The sequence below is a fragment of the Gordionus sp. m RMFG-2023 genome, chromosome 2, assembly GCF_954871325.1.
Source record: "Gordionus sp. m RMFG-2023 chromosome 2, tfGorSpeb1-WG-v2, whole genome shotgun sequence".
NCBI lineage: Eukaryota > Metazoa > Nematomorpha > Gordioida > Chordodea > Parachordodidae > Gordionus > Gordionus sp. m RMFG-2023.
The window spans coordinates 16,058,958-16,079,303 of record NC_088776.1 but is presented as its reverse complement, the minus strand read 5'-3'; the positions used below and the strand labels follow the sequence as shown (position 1 = coordinate 16,079,303).

At 27.0% G+C, this 20,346-nt stretch overlaps 1 protein-coding gene across 2 annotated transcripts in view; it reads right to left on the bottom strand.

Moving 5' to 3' along the window:
* Positions 1 to 10,534: 10,534 nt before the first annotated feature.
* Positions 10,535 to 20,346, bottom strand: part of LOC135925233 (DNA mismatch repair protein Msh2-like) — a 27,294-nt gene continuing 17,482 nt past the window's right edge. The window contains exons 19-22 of one of the 2 annotated variants that reach the window (XM_065460459.1): positions 14,262 to 14,353; positions 11,146 to 11,566; positions 10,861 to 10,959; positions 10,535 to 10,769 (exon numbers count right to left, since the gene is read on the bottom strand). In XM_065460459.1, coding sequence (XP_065316531.1) covers positions 10,581 to 10,769; positions 10,861 to 10,959; positions 11,146 to 11,566; positions 14,262 to 14,353 — 801 coding nt within the window. In that variant the 3' untranslated portion in view covers positions 10,535 to 10,580. The remainder of the gene's footprint in view (positions 10,770 to 10,860; positions 10,960 to 11,145; positions 11,567 to 14,261; positions 14,354 to 20,346) is intronic. The other variant, XM_065460458.1, reaches the window with a different exon arrangement.

Here is a 20,346-nt window from a genome sequence, read left to right as displayed (position 1 = left end):
TATTTAAACTTGATACGTGATAATTAAGCGCCTATTCCTATAATGTTATACACATACACGGTAGATTTCCGATTGCGGTCTTGCGGGATATTCGCATAAAATATTGTAAAATTAAAATCGTTAGTTTTTTTATAAAATTTTATCTTTACATTCTTTTATATTTAAAAAAGATCGTTGGTTTTTATTTATAAATTAATATATTTTAATAAATCAAGATGTTATTTTATTTTGAAAAATATTTACCGACTTAGCATTTATATAAACTAATTATAAAAAATAATAGGCGGATAGTCTATAGGCCCGCAAAAAATATTTTTTAGCAATTTTTATATTTCTATTACAATTTACATATTTCTACCGCAATTTTCATATTTCTCCCGCAAAATACTAAATTTTTCGCGCAATTTAAAAATTTTGACTTGGAAACCCTGGCTCGAGCCCCCTGAAAAATTTGAATAGCCCCCTGAAGCAAAATAATTTTTTTAAATTGCTCCTAAATATCCCCTTGAACTAAAAATAATTTTTTTTAATTGCCCCCTGAACGATTTATTTTATAATTCTATTGAGTAATATATAGATTTAATTTTATTATTTAAAAATTAATAAAACTATCTAATTTTTTTATTAAATGAATACTATTTTAATTATTAGATTAGATTATGCATATAAATTATATGTTATATTAATTTAGCATTAACAGTTGAAGCTTAATTGACTTTTATTATTTTAATTATTATATAACCTTAAGTAAAAAAATATAATCATTTATTAATTGAAAATTAACAAATTTAATTTTGTAATTAGCCGAGTTCAAAATCACTAATCAACTACATTTTGATTTTTAAATTTAACTATCATGTTATCTTCCTAAAATTATTTTCAAGGTCCAAATCCAAATGAGTGTAAGATATTTATTTATTAAAAGTAAGTAATATAAATAGTTTATAATCCTTTATAATATATAATTATTTATAAAATATTATGTAAAATGCCACTTTCACAGACATATTTAACAATTATATTATATATTACAGTTAATAATTTTAATATTTTAATAATAAATGCTTTTGATGAAAAATATAAGTAACAATTTGCATTCAAATATTTAACGCCATCTATATATTATATATAATTTTAAAATTAAACTTTTTATTATTCATCCCACAATGGATGTAATAAATTAGATATATTTTCTTCTCTTTTTTTACGTGTTTTTAGGAAAGCTATTTTTTTTCTTCTTTGAAAAACAGTTTTGAGTTAAATTTTTAATACGAATATATTTTTGATATTATTACAATCCATTATTATTTTAAGATATAATATACCAGGTGGTGCGACAATAATACATAAAATCTTAATTACTTTCATCATATCACTCTGATTCTTATTTTAAAAATATTTCATTTCTAATATGACATCCTTGCCGTGTAAATAACTCAAAACTTCAATATATTTGCATAATTTCTTCTAAATTTACTGTTTTTATTTACCTAACATAATAAATTCTAATATGGGTTACCATTGTGAGTGTCATGGCTATTACTGAAAATTAAACAGCATCTATTATTTCTGTGACTATGTAATTTAAGATTATTACTATAGCTGCTGAGTGCATATGATTGCATATTTTAGATAAGCAATAATGGTCAACTGTGTAGTCGTTTATATATCATTAAAAATGGAAGATAATCTTTTAGAAATTTAATATCTCACAAAAATTTTATCGATTACTTATCTAGCTTCCATCATGTCATCTAAGAGGAAGCTCTAGCCACCATATAGTTTTATGATTTGGATTTATCGTTTTTATTTTCTTCTCCAAGAATTGTTGATTTGGTTGGCCTCGCAAATTAAGGGGTATGGGGGGCGAAGCTCCCCACAAATGAGCCGCCTGAGATTGTAATGGCTAGCGACGCCCTTGCACGTTATTATATCAAAAGAATTCAAAGAAATTTTTATATGCATTCCCAATTACAACACAATGCAGATATAGAGTTTCCCGTTTAGCTTTAAGCGAATGTTGCCCTATTCCCTCATTTTATCTGCTCTTTAAAAATATTGATATTGATTTTAAGCTTCCTGATTTATTTGAAAACAATCATTACAATAAAAATTTAAATATCTTTCATAAAATTAAAAAATTTTCCAATAATAATGATAATATTACTGAAGTAAAATTAATGAGGATGCTGAAGATTTATCCAAGGATATATACAGTCAAGCCATTGTAATCAAGTGGACAAAACTATTTTATTAAATTCCAACTCAATTTGAGCATTATTTTATAAATAAATAAATTTAATATCGAAAGGGATCAAAGATCCATCTACAACTTACAGCTTTGGTAGAAGAGAATAAATGTGAAACACAAATATAATATTAGCTAATCTTTTATATATATTATTTGCATGACTATTTTTTTATAATATTTTTGGTAACTCTTTTTATAGATTTTTATCTTTATTTGTATATAGATTATATATTTTTTATACATGTTGAATATATCGATTTTATAAATCTGAATAGATTTATTTATTCATTTATTGCAAATTAAGTTAATTATTTTAATTTTAATGCAAGATATATTTGAGTTTAGTTGATAAAGAACTATATGTAAGTAAATTGCAGCGTCTACATAACAGGATATTCACTATATGCAAACCTACTGCAAGAACCTATACCTACCCCCCCCCCTTGCGGCGATATTTTCACATTATAAATTACAAGTTTTAATAATAATGATACTCCCTTCATAAATTTTAAAAAAGATAACCTAAATTATTAATGCTCTACTACCAACTAACAAAATATTGTGAACGTAAAAGAGTTATTTTTTTTTGAACATGGATTCAATTAAAAACTCTCACATTTACAATGAATGCATTATTATAGTATATTGTTTGGCATGAATAATAGTTTTCTGTTAGAATCTTAAACCCTATTAATTTATAATTAAAGGGATAGAAGAAAGGGATCCAAATTGTTTTATTTGAAAAATAATATCTATGATTGTCTGCAATATATAGATTTTATCAATGTTCAACGATGTTAATGTATAATAAATATAATAAAAGTATTAATTTTTAAAGCAATACATTTAGCTCTATTTTAGCTAAAAATTTAATAGATAATACGCCAGTAAATTCATCCTACCGCTTATCTACCCACCTTAAATGCCTACTAAATAAAATTAGGATGCAAACTTTTTTTACCCACACCGCTCATGTAGATCATGGTAAATCAGTGGCCTCTACACTTTCTGAGGTGGAAGCAGAATACCCCCTGAGTACTCCCCGCCTTCTCGAAAAGATGGTTATTTATTTTTTGACACCCATAAATTTAAAAATATTTTTTTTGCATCAATCTTTAATATATAATATAAATAAAATGTAAAAAAATATTATTTTTAAATTAATAATTTAGATAAATTAGGGGAAGAGAAAGCGAAAGAATTTACAATTTTATCAATATTTAATTGTTTAAATAAATTATTTTCCATAGATAAAATGGTTAAATGATTGAGAAATGGATCTTTCATGGTACTACGAAGTCTTGTTTTAATTAATTTAATTTTACTCATGACCCTTTCGGCAGTACATGAGGTAGTAGGAATGATTAATTAATATTTATATAAAATTCTGAAATTAGGGAAAGCAGAAAAATTTTTAAGTAGACGATAAGGTAAAATAAATGAATAGTTTCTCCAGTCTTAATCATTCATCTCAAAATTATTATCATCATCAGAAGAAGCTAAATAATGTATTAGTAAAAATATTTTAATTAAATAAATGTACAATTCTCAGAATCTGACAAATCTGACAAATCTTTAGATTTTTTAACCTCTAGGTCAAGAGTAATAATTACATCTCTCGTTTTAGCTATCTGTAAATATTTTGAAACCTCAACATTTCTTCAAAAATATGACTTAAATTTAATGGTAAAATTCACAGATACCCTCGATATCAACTTTAACTATTGACTTTTCCGCCATTCCCTTTGGTGTAAAAAATGCTGTTTGATTTAAAAATTTTATCGATTCCTAAATCTTTTATTAAATTGCATAATAATCAAATCAAATGCAGCATAAAGCATACTGGTTTAAAACTAAAATAAAATATTATATTTAATGTTGAAAAAATATATATATACCTCTCCTTTTTGGATTTTAATGTTTGAAGTCTTGAACTTTCAAAATCAAAAGTTAGATTTTTCTCCGTAATAAAATATTGTGCCTTTGAAAAAACATCCAAAAATTCAGTGTTATTATTTAATAGGATTAAAAAATAATTAAAAACAATAATTTAAATTATACTTCTCAAATTAGTCAGGCAATCTTTTGTCAATTGAATTTGATTTATTGCAAACCCTATTTCCTTCGAAATGGTTTGCAATTTTGTACAAGCCAAACTTGTTATCAATAATATTTTATACAAAACACAAAGGGATAAAATATCAAATTTGTCTATTCTGAAGAGTGAAGACTATTGCACTAGCCATAGTGAAAGTGGCAGGATATTCATAATCCTTTAAATTTGTTAAAGCTGCCCTCAAGGCATCATAAAGTAGAAAAAATTTTTACAATAGCTTTATATCACGATAGCCAGCTTCTATAAATATAATAAACATTTTAAATCTAAACAAATAAGATAATATTACCGAATGGTATTCTTTATGCATAGAAATCGTTGCGATTTTGACAATGCATTACTCTGGCATTCTTTGAGCACCTCATATCTTCAAACACCATTCAAATATATATAAATCTCGTCTATTGATTCCTAAAACATTTCGCATTGATTGACATAATTGAACAATGATTAAATTTAATCGATGACAATGGCATCAAATAAAAGCTGCCTTTGGCGCCTCCGCTCTAATCAAAGCCTGCACTTCATTGATTCTTCCACTCATGTTTGAGGGGCCATCATAGCTTTGCCCAACTAGGAATTCAAGGGGTAATTTCATGGAATCAAGTTTGGATATTATATTCTTTTAAATATCGAGACCAGTTGTATTTCCCGTACAATATATATCTATCAATCTTTCAACGGGCTTAGGCGTCTCACTATTTCAACATATCTTACTATCAAAGCGATTGCTTCTGATTTCGAAACATCATATGTGCAATCAACTATGATTGAAAAGCACCTGTTAAATTCAATCTCATTTTGAATTTTTATAATCATATGGTTTCAATGAGAATATTTGTTATTATATGATAATAGATTTTCATATCAATTATCTTAAAAAAGGGATAATTGGTATCCGACGATAAGACAAATCGCTTATCAGGGTACTCATATAAAAATGATAAGGCTTTAATAAAAGTAAAGTTTTTTAAGAATATTCAAAGTTACAGGTTCAATTTTATTTAATTTAGAATAAATCAAAGTTACGAGTTTAATTTTATTTAATTTATTTAAAAATTTTTACATCTGTTTTAAAACTAAAATATCATGCTTATATAACAATTTACATATTAATATAATAATTTATATAAAAAAAATCAATCTTTATCGATGGATTGAGGAAGTGGGTAGGTGAACATATCGATTTGAGCTTGATATATACCTCATCTGGTAGTCTCCTTGTAAAGGAACCTGCTTTTTCGATGTCCGAGATCTGAGTGTCCTTGAAGATGTCTTCTAATCTACTCAAAAAAAGATCGCCATTGCCTGAGTATATTGGAAATTCAATATTTATATTAACATTATTATTGGGAATCTGTTTCATATTTATTTATTTATTTACGATTTTCTCGAATATGTAGCGGAACTGCCACGATAAAGTTTACTAAGAATATTTGAATGTTACTATAATTTATTTTTTAAAATTTTTCATCTATTTTAAAACTAAAAATATAATGCTTATATAGCATGTTACAGACAAAAAATCAATTTACATATTAATATAATAATTTATATAAAAAAATCAATTTTCAAAATTTATATAAAAAAAATCAATTTATATAAACATAAAAAAACAATTTAAAGGTTAGTATTAATCGGTCATATACAAAAAGAAAGAAGAGGCGTTATAGATTACAAAAGCTGGTATTATTATCTGTATTATTACTACAGGCAGGACAACAAATCCGTTACTAATGTATCTAAATTTATAGGTGTTTACCTACATCCAAAGTTAAACGATAGTCAGCTTTGGATAAATTCTTTATTAATATAGAAATTCCAGCCATAATTGAAAACTATAATGAGGGAATGGGTGGAGTAGATCATTACAATATGCTAGTGGAGTTATATCGGAAAGATATTAAATGGAAACGATATTATATGAGAATGAATTTCCATTTATTAGATTCTTGTGTAACCTTTATAGGACCATATGAAAGCATTAAATAATATAAAATTTATAACATTGCTGGTATAGAAACCGCAGATAGCAAAAGGGTTGATGCTAGCGGAAAAGGATAATATTAAGAAGACCAGAAGTCCTTCTAGCGTAGTTATTAAAAGAAGAAAAGCTATCAATATTGCACTCATATCGGATATGAGATATGACCAAGTAAGTCATTTCCCAATGCCCGTAGAAGATTCAAGAATTATTTTCCATATACTTATTTATGCTTAAATAATGAATGAAATTGTTATTTATCATTTCATATGAAATAAATTTTTTTAAATGACCTTGCTCACATTGATGACAATTGGAATCATTGATTATTTGATAAAAATACTCGTAATAAGTTATTTTTTGATGAAAATGTGTTATTTGTGTCTATAATAACTACCTGTCAAAAAAAAATTTCTCATCGAGGGAAAAAAAGTCGGGTGCTAATTTCTCATTCTTATTGTTTTCTTCTTAACTTTTTATCGACTCGAAAAATGTGTATAAATAGGAAAAATATAGTTTTTATTTCTTGCTAATACTCCATTTTTCGTTTAACATCTCTTTAATTTAAAAGGATTAGGCATGTATAAGCAAACTGTTATTTATGCCAAATATATTATATATTAATAATTGTAATTGAGGGGATTTTTAATCTGACTCGTGTTCTAAAAATAAACTTTTAACATTCATTTTTTGATAGTTAGTAGTAGAGTATTATAGCCCTGTAGCGCCATAATGGGAATGATGCTTTTTTGATTAGATGAAGGAGGGAAAAGAAGCAAAGTTTTTTAGCAAGTGAAAACCTCGCATACCACTTATTAGTTTTATTATAGAGGTACCATACTCCTACTCTGGTTGCCTCACAGTGATATAAGCTAGCAACAAGTTACTTGACTTTTCAATAGGTTACAAAGTTTGGAGATAAGTCCCCCCCCCCTCCAAAAAAAAAGAACTATATTTTAAGTCATAAAATTAATTCCATTTATGAAAATATTATGTAGAAATTTAGTGTAAATATATTTTTTAAACTTATATTCGATTACTAATTTTACAGGTGTCAAACGCTTGGCGTTTTAATAAATTATCATTACCTCGGTAATATTACCATTTGGATAAAATTATAAAAATAATTAGAATCAATGCAAATCTGAATACAATTATTTTGAACTATTAGAACCCTCTTGACTAGATTATTCTTTCATTTACCAGCCTACTGTCACAGGGTAGGAACCTCATCCGTGTATTCTGGTCAAGATGTCATAAGTTAGTGTTTTTATATAAATGTCTTTTATTTAATTTTAAATTAAAAAAATTATTAATTAGAAGATATAATAAATGAACATATAATTCCTAGACCTTAGAGACGTGATGCGAGATATATATAGTTTGGTACAGAATTATGTTCTAATACATCCATCACCGTATCGATTAGGCAACAACCAGGATTGGTGGCGCAAGGATATTAGATATAATATCCTTATCCCTGGTGGGTCACATGTGGACAACATCGAATATTTAAACACCAATTAACTTCATGTCAGCAACTAGGGCATTTAGGATTCCGTCGTTTTCAATTCGTTTAACTTCCAAATCACATGAACAACTTTAGATTACATAGTCAATGCAGAGATGTCCATAAGGGTTTTATATTTAAATAACATTGGGTAGAAATTCAATAAATATAATTAACCTTAGACATCTATGTGTACTTTTTATTTTTGTAAATATATTATGCGAATTTATTACTTGAAATTTATATTTAAATAAAAAAGTTCCCTTATGCACTTTCATTTTAGATATGCTAATAAAATTAATTGTTGTAGTTTACATTTTTTAATATATATTTTATTTGATAAAGTGATTTATTTTAACAGATGTATTAATTTATAAAAATAACAGATTGATTATATTTATAAAATTAAAAAGAAATTGTATCATTTTATATTTGTTTTTATTTTAAAAAGAATAAAAAAAGTATCATATTAAATTATTTAAAGGATATCGTCATCAACGGCGATACAGAATAAAATATCCCTCGTTTCTCTGATGGTTTTTTTATCAATTCGTTTTTTTACTTTTACGAAAATAATAATTTTTAATAAAATTATCGAATACAATTTTCGAAAAGTAATTATATACCAATACTTTTAAAAATAAAAGTAACATATTAAGAACAATTCCTTTTATATAAACATATATTTTTGATTTATAAATCTCAAGGTATAATTAGTTTAAAAATTAATTGATAAGAAAATATTTAGCCCGGGATAACATTATCCTCGGTTTCCCCCATTTCAAAACATAATTTCAACAGTATCTAAGAATTATAAAGCGATATCCTTGCCCACTTCTTTAACCCTGTGTTTAAAACGCTTCAATGTTAAAAGATAGGAACTAAAATTTTCATTGTTAACATTTATAGTGATTTAAAAAAGTGGATCTGACCTAAAACTACTTTTCTTTATTTTAAAAAGTTTATGAAGGATTTATTTTTTAAAATCCAAACAGGGCGCCAAAGTCATCAAATTAATTTTGAGTAAAAAATGATAATATTTCTTAATCTATATCTTGTTTTGTTTGTCCATTTGACCTTTAATTATTATCCAATTTAGTTGCATTGAGACTCGAAATTATTTAGTTTAATGTTTATTTGATAATAACTAATTTAAGGTAAATCATAATCTGCGTCTTAACCCTTTCCTGTGCGAGGATTATTTTTTTTGTTATAGTTTGATCTTTATCTAAATAAATAAAATATACTTAAAATTTTTCAATAAAATAAGTGGTATCAGATATATATTATATTTACATTTCTCTACTATCATATTATATATATATGCCAATGAAATGGAATCATTTGCTTGTTGGAAAAAGGATTTTTTTATGATGGTAAATTCTGATGGAGATTTGAAAATTCGAAAAATAAAAATGAAGGATTTTGCAATATTAAATTTTTTAAGTTAATTATTCTCTATTACAATATGCCGATATATACCGCTACAATATCCCTCAATTTTCTCATACTACGCGTATTTAATCTCCATAATTATTCTTGTCATTATATATTTATTTATATTAGCAATGTAGTTTATTTTTTCTAACTTAGTTCCCATATGTATATTGGGAAAAGGAAGGACACGATTCATTTGGAAGAGGATATATAACTAAACCAAACATAATTATCTGAAGAAAGGTAATGGTTACTTTGCAATTGTGGTATAAAGTCTAAAGCCAATCATTTTATGTTCTTAACAACTGAAGGTATTTGGTGCAAATATGTAAAAAATATATACTAGTTACCATGTTTCTTAAGAAGTTGAGTTCCATGTTCAAAAGATATTGACCAAAAACTATTTTTGGCCTCCTTTTCACCATAAAACTTTTTTGATATAAGGCATAAGTATTCCTACAAAATCTATAAAAATCATCTTCCTGATTAAACATAGTTTGGAGTGTTAGCACATCAAAAAGAATATCTGGAGAAATTTATGTTTACTTATCAACCCCAAGTTATACACTAATTGGCAAATATAAGAAAATTAAATTTATAAATATCCAAGATTTTTCTATACAATCACAAACACGAATTCCGCTCACTTATAAATTATATTATTTTTTATGTCTTACGCTTCTAGATTAATATGTCTGTTCAGCAATTAAATGACATTTGCACAAGATGCCGATATAAATTCTGAAATCTCATTTTCTTAATTATTATTTATATCTCCTAGTATATGAAAATATGATTTTTAATATAAAATACACTGATCGTTTATCCAGGTTTAAAAAAATTGAGTTCGGTTAGGGTTTGTAAAATTTTTTTAACATTGTTCAGTTTCAGAAAATACCCAAATTAGAACATTGGATAAGGAGCGAAAATGCAGACAAATAATTAAATAAAAAAAATATAATATATTAATATTAACTTTCAAAATTTTGGTTCAGATTATAAGTTACATTAATTTAATATATGCTATTTTTTACAAAAAAAGCGTTACCCTGTATATAATGATTATATTAGATGGGATCATGGATAAGGATAAATGAAGTAAAAATGCATGAATCATTTTATAATATATTTATAATTTTGAATAACTAAATTATATCATAAACAAAAAATGAATAAACATTTATGTTTTACAACATATACTTTTTATTACAATATAAATATACTATCACAATTATTTAAAATAACATAATATTTGATGATATCGATATAATGTTATGAGATTTTAATGGAGTTTGTTAATCAGCATCTTTATATAAGAATTATTTATATTCTGATTTAAAAATTGCGTTTTAAGATCATCCAATATTTTATCTCGAATATGAACTTTGGAATCGTAAGATGGAAAGTCTTCACATTTATTTAATGTCATCTGAACTTTTTTCAAAAATTCCTTGATTATTATTAATCCTTCCTATGAACATAATATTAATATATAAAAAATTTATGTTGATAATAATAATTTATTTGGTTTCATAAAAATGAAATTAAAAATAATTTTTTACTTTTTTATTCTTATAAAAGTTGTTCTCATTTTCATTTATATCCGTATAATAATCATCATATGAACAATCTCCTAACTCGTCCGCCTTTTCTTTAGCCATCTAATAATTATTGTTTTAAATCAAGATATATGAAAAGTACATTGTCGCAAATCAAGAAAAAACATCAAGTGACGTTGCTAGGAAAGCTAGTGACACTTAATACATTTTTTTATAGTTAATTATAATCTCACTTTTTATAAAAAATTATACAACATATATAAATCATCATTATATTATTATAAAAACCTTTATAACGGATTCGGGGAACTTGGCCATCTTCGCGATGTGTATGCCAAAACTTCTGTCACAAACTCCGCGTTTAACCTTATATAAAAGAACCAAATTTTTATCTTCCCTTCCCAAACAATCCAGTCCTTTGTCATTAATTTCGATATCCATACCATTTTTAATATCGGAGCCAACAATCAAAGCCGTAACGTGTAAATTTTTGACTATATCGAAATTATTATTTGAATAACTTTTAACTTCGATTTCTTTATTCATGCAATTAGTGACGTCCAAAATATTGTCATGAGGAGAATTTGACGATATGTTCGAAAGCTTCATTTTATTTTCTAAACGGGTTGCTATTTCCTGAGCCAATTGAGTCAATTCGTGAAAATGGGTGGCAAAAAACGTGAAGCAACCAATATTCAATGCGATGTGTCTTGATAATTTATTATATATGTTTAGAATATCTAAGAAAAGGGATTAAGTTTCGTCAGGTGTCACAGTATCTTCTAATGACAGATTGATTGGTTCAATAAACTAGATATGTAAGGATAAGGATCTAAAACCTTATATTAAATTTATTAAGGCATAAAATTGGTAGGTCTAGATATAAGAATAGTTTAGTCCAAGTGTTCCTTTTAGTTCACCAATACGTTGATATAAATGAAATCATCATACTTTAATCTTAAACCTACAAAAATTCTTATTTTTTAAGAGATTTCGAGATTAATATTGAGTAAGTGCTTCAAAAACTTCAAGTATTAATAGTCTATTATCAACTGTAAGTATATTGAAGAGGTAAATTTTTTGTTGTATAAATTTTTAAAATTAGTCAGAAAATAATTCCCTTTCCATGTATTTTTTACACATTTTAATGTTGGTATATAATAGAATTTCAATCTGGAGGTGTTATAGATACAAGATGAGTAAATAAATTTAGAAGACCAGATTTAGCTGGATATTGGGAATGAGTTATAAAATTTACTAACTAAACATTCAAAATATATTTCAATAACAAAATTTAAAACTGTATTTGTGAATATTAGTGTGTAAAAAGAAATGCGAATGCCAAAAATATGTTTAAAATAAACTTTGGTGAGAGTTAAATGGTTAAAAATCGACTTTTAATTTTTTTTTAAACTAAAGATATCTTCAGATCTTAAATTATTATTTAATTGAAATCTAAGAGTTTTATCACGTTGGATAATTATGGGTAAATGATGAGTGTATTATTTTAAAAACCTTCTCTAATTTAGCCTTATTGTGAAAAACCTAAGAGAGGAATTCTCAAAACATTTAGGGAATATAAATAGAATATAGCCTACATGAGGTAACTTCAATACCATAATATCTTTTTATACAACAAATATTGATAAAAAGATAATATGTAAAACTGAAAATATTAAAAACCAATATGAATAATTTTCGTATTTCAATTCACCGGGGATACAAACCGAACCTAAACCAATATTATATTTAATGAACCACAATTTTGTCACATAACCAGAAAGATCTGTAAACCGTATGATATTTCAATTATTATAAGATTATTATTAAAGGTAAAAGTCACCATTTTAGATATTTTTGTATTTCGCTATTTGACAGGGTGAATTACCAAAGTTAGCATATAGAAATGCTTTCAACCATATATTTTTTAATGTGGACTTTCATCAGCCGTTTTAAACGTACATTAACAACTTATCACTTTTGGGGTACTACTTTAATCGAGGTGAAAAAAGGGGTATATTTTTTAAATATCAAATCTTCTAACTTGGTTTAGCTGATTACAAAACTGTGCCACTTAAAAAAATAATCCTGTTAGCTCGCTTATAGTTTTTTATTCACGTACCATCACCAAAGTTTATCCTTAATCCGTGAATTTGTACACATTTTTATGTTGTCACATTCTTTTCATATTTTAATTAAATTACAGAACTATATATTTTTTTAGAAAATGATTTAAATGATAAAATTAACAAATTTCAACTGGGGTTAATTTTATCAATCGTTTTTTAAATCTGGTTGTCTAGATCAATTGAATTCGTCTTTTCTTTCATAGTTTTTTTTTATATCCATTTCCCTAATATCTTGATATCGACACCGATCAATTATTCAATCATGCAAAATAAATACATCAGAAGCAAGTATCCTTTTCATAAAAACTTTTCCTACCTTTACTATTAAGCTTTTATAGAAATATATTATCGTAACCCCTTTTAGATTTGATGTAACTCATCTCGTCCAATCGCAGAGAGTAATGATATGAATGGTTAAAAATATTTCACATCATAACCCTACTAGCAATCTTTTATTTGAGCAAGTAAGATTTGCTATAGATCTAAAATATGACATTGTCCATTCGTATAAATAGTAAATATCGATCTAATGTAGATTGGGGGAGGGGGGATGAACTAAACTGTTCATGTAGTCAAGGTTGACATATCAATGCATGCCTCAGTAAATCTAATAATTTATTAATTAATCGGCAAGATCTAGAGAAGGTATCATTAAAAATAATATCGAACCAACAGACCTTAAAAAATCTCTTGCAATTTCATTTGTATGTTCTCGTTCTAAACAGATCCAAACCTATTAATATCCACGAAATCAAAATAATTAAAAAAAAATTTTTTTACACCAATAATTAGCAAATAGACATCTTTGGCATTAACTTTTCAATTAAAATCCCTAACTTCAAGCGAACCCAAATTCTATTTTGGGACCATAGTAATATATATCTATATATTATAAAAATGAATAAACAAAAGACCTTTTTAAAAAATTTATATGTATATGTTAGAATCAATGTGTTCTTTTCTAATCTTTTATTTAATTTCAAAAATCAGATTATACCGGAAATATAAGCTAGCATGTGTAGAATAGTTAACCGTATAAATTTCACACAATTTGGTCATGAAATTTTAAACACCCATTAATTTGTAGCACTACAGAATATTTATATGAAAAAAAATTAAAATGGCACTCATGACATTTGAAATTCACAGGTCATATGCTGAAATACATTTCTGGTAAAAAAAAAAATTTGTTAAAAGTGAGAATTTCTCTATATCTGTCTAATACTTACTCCATTAAATTTTATTAAACAATATAATTTTTAACAAAAAAAGTACTCTGATATGGCCCAAGCTAAGCCAAACCCATCGTAGGTGGAAGTTCCTCGACCCAATTCGTCTATAATTATCAATGAGTGCTCTGTAGCTTGCTGCGATAGAATCATTATTTTTAATATAAATGTCATTCCTCGTATGTAAAAATTATAATATGTTATAATCAGTACTAAATCCGAATTATTTTTTTAAATAACCCACCCAGTAATAAATATTAACTTGAAAATGTGAAATGCAAAAAACTGGAAATATTTCTTATATAGTCTCGAAAAATAACATTGAAAGGATGCTAGGAAAGATAATACCTATATTTCATATTGAGTTTTATAAAAAATCGTTTAAAATAGAGATTTCGTAGATATTCTCGATAAACATTTCCAAATTGGGAATATTTAAGAAATCTCCCCCATTTATAGGGATTATTTTTAACAACTCATTTAAAATATAATTATCATTAAATTCCTATTCATTTATGAATATCATCTTCGAGATGTTCTCGAACACAGAAAAGGTATAATTCCGTTTTTTTAATTTGACATTTTCGACTTCATACGAACAATATAATAAATATAATTAATAGATAGTATTCAAATTCATCAAGGGATGATTTCTTATGTCTAGGAAAAATTTCATATTAAATTAAAAACTAGAATATTTAAAAAAACAAATTTTGATTGATAAATCTTTATTTTTTAAAATAAATACATTAATAAATATATTTATATTTTTTTTAAAAAGTCGGCCAGATCTAAACAGTGATGGTCGGGGCATGGGCAGGTACATATTTAATAATATTGTTCAGTAATAAATTTGTTGAAAGGAAACAACTTCTCAAAAAAATACGAGCGCTTAAATCAAAAAAAAAATTGACCAAAAAATAAAAAAAATCAATATTATTATAGGAAATTCGATATTATCTTTTTAAATTAAAATATTTAAATAAAACTTATCCTATATTTTCATATTAAAGATTTTAATTTTTTTGGCAATTAATTTTATTTAGGTTAATAATATTATGTTTGTTTTCTTTTCATATATTTTGACAAAGTGATATACCAATTTTTTAATATCACATGTCCCTATTTATTTTTTGATATCTAAATGGTAGGTATTTTACAGTGACGAGGCGTCAAGTTTACTACTAGGGAAGCAATCAAAAAATTTTTTTATTTTATTAATTAGTCAAACCATAAAAAATTAAGATTTATAAATAAGCGGAATTCGTCTTTGTTTTTGAGTAAAATAATCAAGTACTGAATTATAAAAGTTATTACTAGATTTTAAATTTTTCAATAGAAATCAAAGCTAGATTCGATAATCGATTTTGACTCATTCTGTTTCTACAATAAGATTTGATTATTTTTAAAGATGAAAACCCCCGTTCTGCACTTGCTGTTGTTGCAGCCAAAGTTAAAATGAATTTGCATAATTTAAAAAACTCTTTAAAACTTTTCATCAAATTGGTATTAATTAAAAATTCAAGTATTTCATAAACATTTTTTCTCTTTCTAAATTCATCGTCACGAAACACTACCTTTAATTCGGTTTCCAGCTTGTGTAAGTCGAAAAATTGAGAATAAGTATCATTTAAATTGTCTAATAAATATTTTGGGAAATTTTGATTAAATATTTGAAATTTACTAATATCTAACAATTCGACGAATTTGATATTTTTTAATGTATCAAACCGAAAATCAATTTCATTGATTATAGTATCTATTATTTTAATTATCAAATTTTTATAAAATTCTCTTGTATTAGGCAATCCGGATCTATTACGTTTTTTATCTAAATTGTCTTCAATATTTTCCTTTACATTTAAATTTCTCCAAAAAACATCAAAGTTTTCTATGTTAGATTTAACTAAATTTCTGAAATCGTTAATACTTTTAAGACAATATAATACATCGTTAATTATTGTTTGAAGTATATCAAATAATAAATCAGATTCTGGAAAAACTTCTTGAAAAAAATATACCAAAATTAGAAAATTTGCATCATTTAATATATTTAAATAGCCACGAGATGTTATTAGAACATCATTATCCCAAACAATATCAGATTTTTCATCAATCATACTTTCAAAAAAAACGACTAGATCCTTCAAATAATTGAAAACTGTTTGAACCAGCCGACCATTGTATTCCCATCTTGTTGGGGCTACTCGTGGTAATCTTTTTTTAACATATTTATCAAATTCTGCTGTAAGCTTAGATGATGTACTAAAAAAACTGGCTAAACCAGATAAAGTTGCAAAAAAACCTTACATTCTTTAATTTTGCTGCAAGATTTTGATAATATAAGATTTAACTTGTGGGCAAAAAAATGAATATAAAGTGCAGAAGGATTGACGTCTCTAATTTTTGCTTGCAGTCCATGTGAATCACCTGACATAACAGCTGCGCCATCGTAACTTTGACCTATCAATTTTTTCATAATTTTCTTATCATTCAAAAATTTAATGACAAATTTTGATAAAGAATTAGCATCACGATGCATTGTAACATCAAAGAATTCAATAAATCTTTCATATAATGTCCCGTTATTTAAAACATATCGAAGAACTACAGCCAGTTGGGATTTATTATTTATATCAATTGTTTCATTTAATATTATTGTTATAAATTCCGTTTCTTCCAATTCATCTAATATTTTTTGGTGTAAGACATATGAAATGGAATTAATTAAATCATTTTGGATATCATTTGATAGTCCAATAAAAGTTGTACTATTTTCTAAATGATGTTTTAATAACAAATTTTCTTCTGCGAGCAAATAAATTAATTCAATATAATTTCCTCTATTTACTGAATTAGGTGATTCATCATTGTTGTAAATTATAACATTTTTTTTATGTATATTAAAAAAATGTCAATCATTAAAACTTTGATTTTTGATATACATTTTTTTTTTACATTTATTATTTTTTTTTACGATGATAAATTCTTTTTTCAAATAAAAAATGATTTTTTATGATTTTAAATAATTTGAATATTTTAAATAAAAACCGTTTGTAATCATCTGTTGTGGAAATTTTACCAAGTCTAAGAATTAGTAAGAAGGTCTTTCTGTAAGTTAGGGAGTTTTTTTTTATATATATTTGATTGGGGTAAGTTTTCTTTATTTCGTTTTCGTAGTTCCTTTTTGAGTTTTGTCAGTTGGTGCCGTGACCAGGATTTACGACGAGAAATCGAACAGAATTGGGGTGCTATTTTTTGCCCTAATTTCGTCTTTCGTGATTCGATACATAGCTAAACGGCTTTGCGAAGCCTTGGCTGGTAAGGTGGCCAATAGGATGGTTGTTAAAAATATTAAAAGAGGTTACAAGAAAAGAAAGGATTTGATAATCGAAAATACAATCAAACTTCCGATTTTGAAGATGAAGAGGAGTTGACAGGGGATGGCTTCATTAAAGTCCCATCCAAACATTCAGGCATCGATACTCGGCGTTGTTACGTCACAACTTTAACTTGTAAGCTGTGGGGTAGAATGGGCGCATTTTTTGTCTGTTATCCTTTATATTGCGTTACTAATCTCGTCCTTCTGCGCATGCTCGGGAGAACTCTGCCTCGTATGACAAAACTCAAAAAGGAACTACGAAAACGAAACAAAGAAAACTTACCCCAATCAAATATATATAAAAAAAAACTCCCTAACTTACAGAAAGACCTTCTTACTAATTCTTAGACTTGGTAAAATTTCCACAACAGATGATTACAAACGGTTTTTATTTAAAATATTCAAATTATTTAAAATCATAAAAAATCATTTTTTATTTGAAAAAAGAATTTTTGTAAAAAAAAATAATAGTAAAAAAAATGTTATAATTTACAACATGCCACCCCTTTATGGGCGCATGGCATGAATATAAAAAAAATAATAAGATATTACTATAAAATTTTCGATGTACTAACACTAATACTATAGAATTCAATAATGTACTATGATACTAATAGGGGTGTTATGATGAAGACATTTTTGGGCGACATCAAGGTAGTAATAATTGGTTTTCCCACAATTCCATCGCGTCGTTATTTTGTAACAATATCTGGGATCCCGAAGTGCACGGGGCGGTTTCAACGATAGTAGTCATAGCTCTTCTGAGAAGATCCTCCTCCGGGGGCGTTGACGAGAGACTGGAACTATTATTGGATGTTCGCATTAAATTTCCTCTGTTCGCCGATGGAGCTGAATGTGTGCTAGGGAGCGACAGTTGGATCTGCATCTGTTCGCGCATCCTTCTGTTGGTATTCCCCGCGGACTGGCCCAGAGAATTGGTATTTATAGTAGTGAGGGGGGGGGGCGAGAATCTCCACTGATGACACTTCATTGACTCCTGATGTGACCATCACTATTACAGTTGTAACAGCGTCGCTTCCTCGGTCCAACGGAGGCCCTTGAATTTTCTTGGAATCTTGGCGACTGGATGTTCATCCCTGTATTTTTGGGGATCAAAGTCACTTGTAAATAGCAGGATCCAAAATCAATTAAACGGCTGTTTGTCTCCATGTCTAATATTATTTAGGCGGCTAGCGAGTATTATCAATCGGATGAAGGAGTGTCGACCCAGAAACGGATTATAATATATATTTTTTTTTATATTCAACACGGATGGGAAACAACTTTGGAAGATAAAAAAACTATTTTAATTAACAAATTTTTTTTAAAAAACTTTAATGAGGATACACCAAAAAGAAAGGCATATATATAGTGTGTACATTGATGCAATTAAAAAAAATAATTAATAACAAAAAAAAACGACAATTTCAAAATAATTTATTCTCACTCCGACTTATGGGATGTAAACTAGATGAGGCACACACATGTTTATTCATAAACTTTTCTTATTCTTTTCCTTTCTAACAGACTAATAATTTTAAAAAATTTTATTTTTTAAACAAAACTGTCACCTACCCTGGCAACTGGCCAGACAAAACAATTTTTTCTTTTAAACAAAAATATCCACCAACCTTACCAATATCATAAAAATCTTCTTATTCATTAAAACAGTCATCTGACTGTAAAAACAGATAACACACGACAAACCATTTTTTTAATAACATTTAAAAACAAAAACTTTCCATCTTATAAGCATATTTACAAAAAAAATTATACTGATTCACGAACATTCCTTAACGCCACCCATGCACGAAAAAAAAACTTTCCAATATCATTAAAATGGTAAAAAAAAAACTTTTAATGAACCTGTCAAAATTGAGCTATAATTTTAATCAAACTGACCCCCAAACCAGGGCATATTGAATTATTACGAATATGACCACTTATTCGGAACCCTGACTGACATGAACCAAACCAAAAATTAAGACGCTTCCTATTTATCCCAATCTTACATGATCGTGATGACGAATCACAGTCACCCCTGTTATTAACAAAATTTCACTCAATTTCGAACCCCGGTTCAATATGACCCGACCCCTTTCCCATTTGGTTGCCCGATTGTCAAACAATCGGGCCCACACTTTTTGTCCCACGGCAAACCGTACCCCTAATTTTACTTCCATTGAGGTAATAATCTTCTTCTTTGGTTTTAAGAAATCCAAAGGACCCCAAGTCCGCCTACCTAAAAATAACTCGACAGGTGTAACCCCCTCTCGATTGCGAGAATTGAGGTAATATAATTGAGACATGTAAGCCTCCTCTTTATGGGTTCCAGCCTTTTTAATCCAATTTTTAACAATGGCTACCATCCTCTCAGCTTGTCCATTCGAGCTGGGATGATATGGTGGAGCTAGAATGTGTTTTGTCTGTGACTCAACACAAAACTGTTTAAAATCTTTACTGACAAAGGCGGGACCCCCGTCAGACACTATCGTGTCGGGAAAACCGAACCGAGCATATAATTCTCTTAATTTTTTAACAACAATTTTCGTGGTATATCCATGTACTTCTGCATATTCTATCCATTTAGAATACGAGTCTACCACTAAAAAATATGTTTTTTTATCAAGATCAAAGAAATCGATGTGGATACGTTCCCAAGGTTTCTTTGATTTAGGCCAAAACTGTGTTACCTCTTTACGGGGCATAGGGGCACAGGCATTATCATTTAAAAAGAATAAACCTTCAT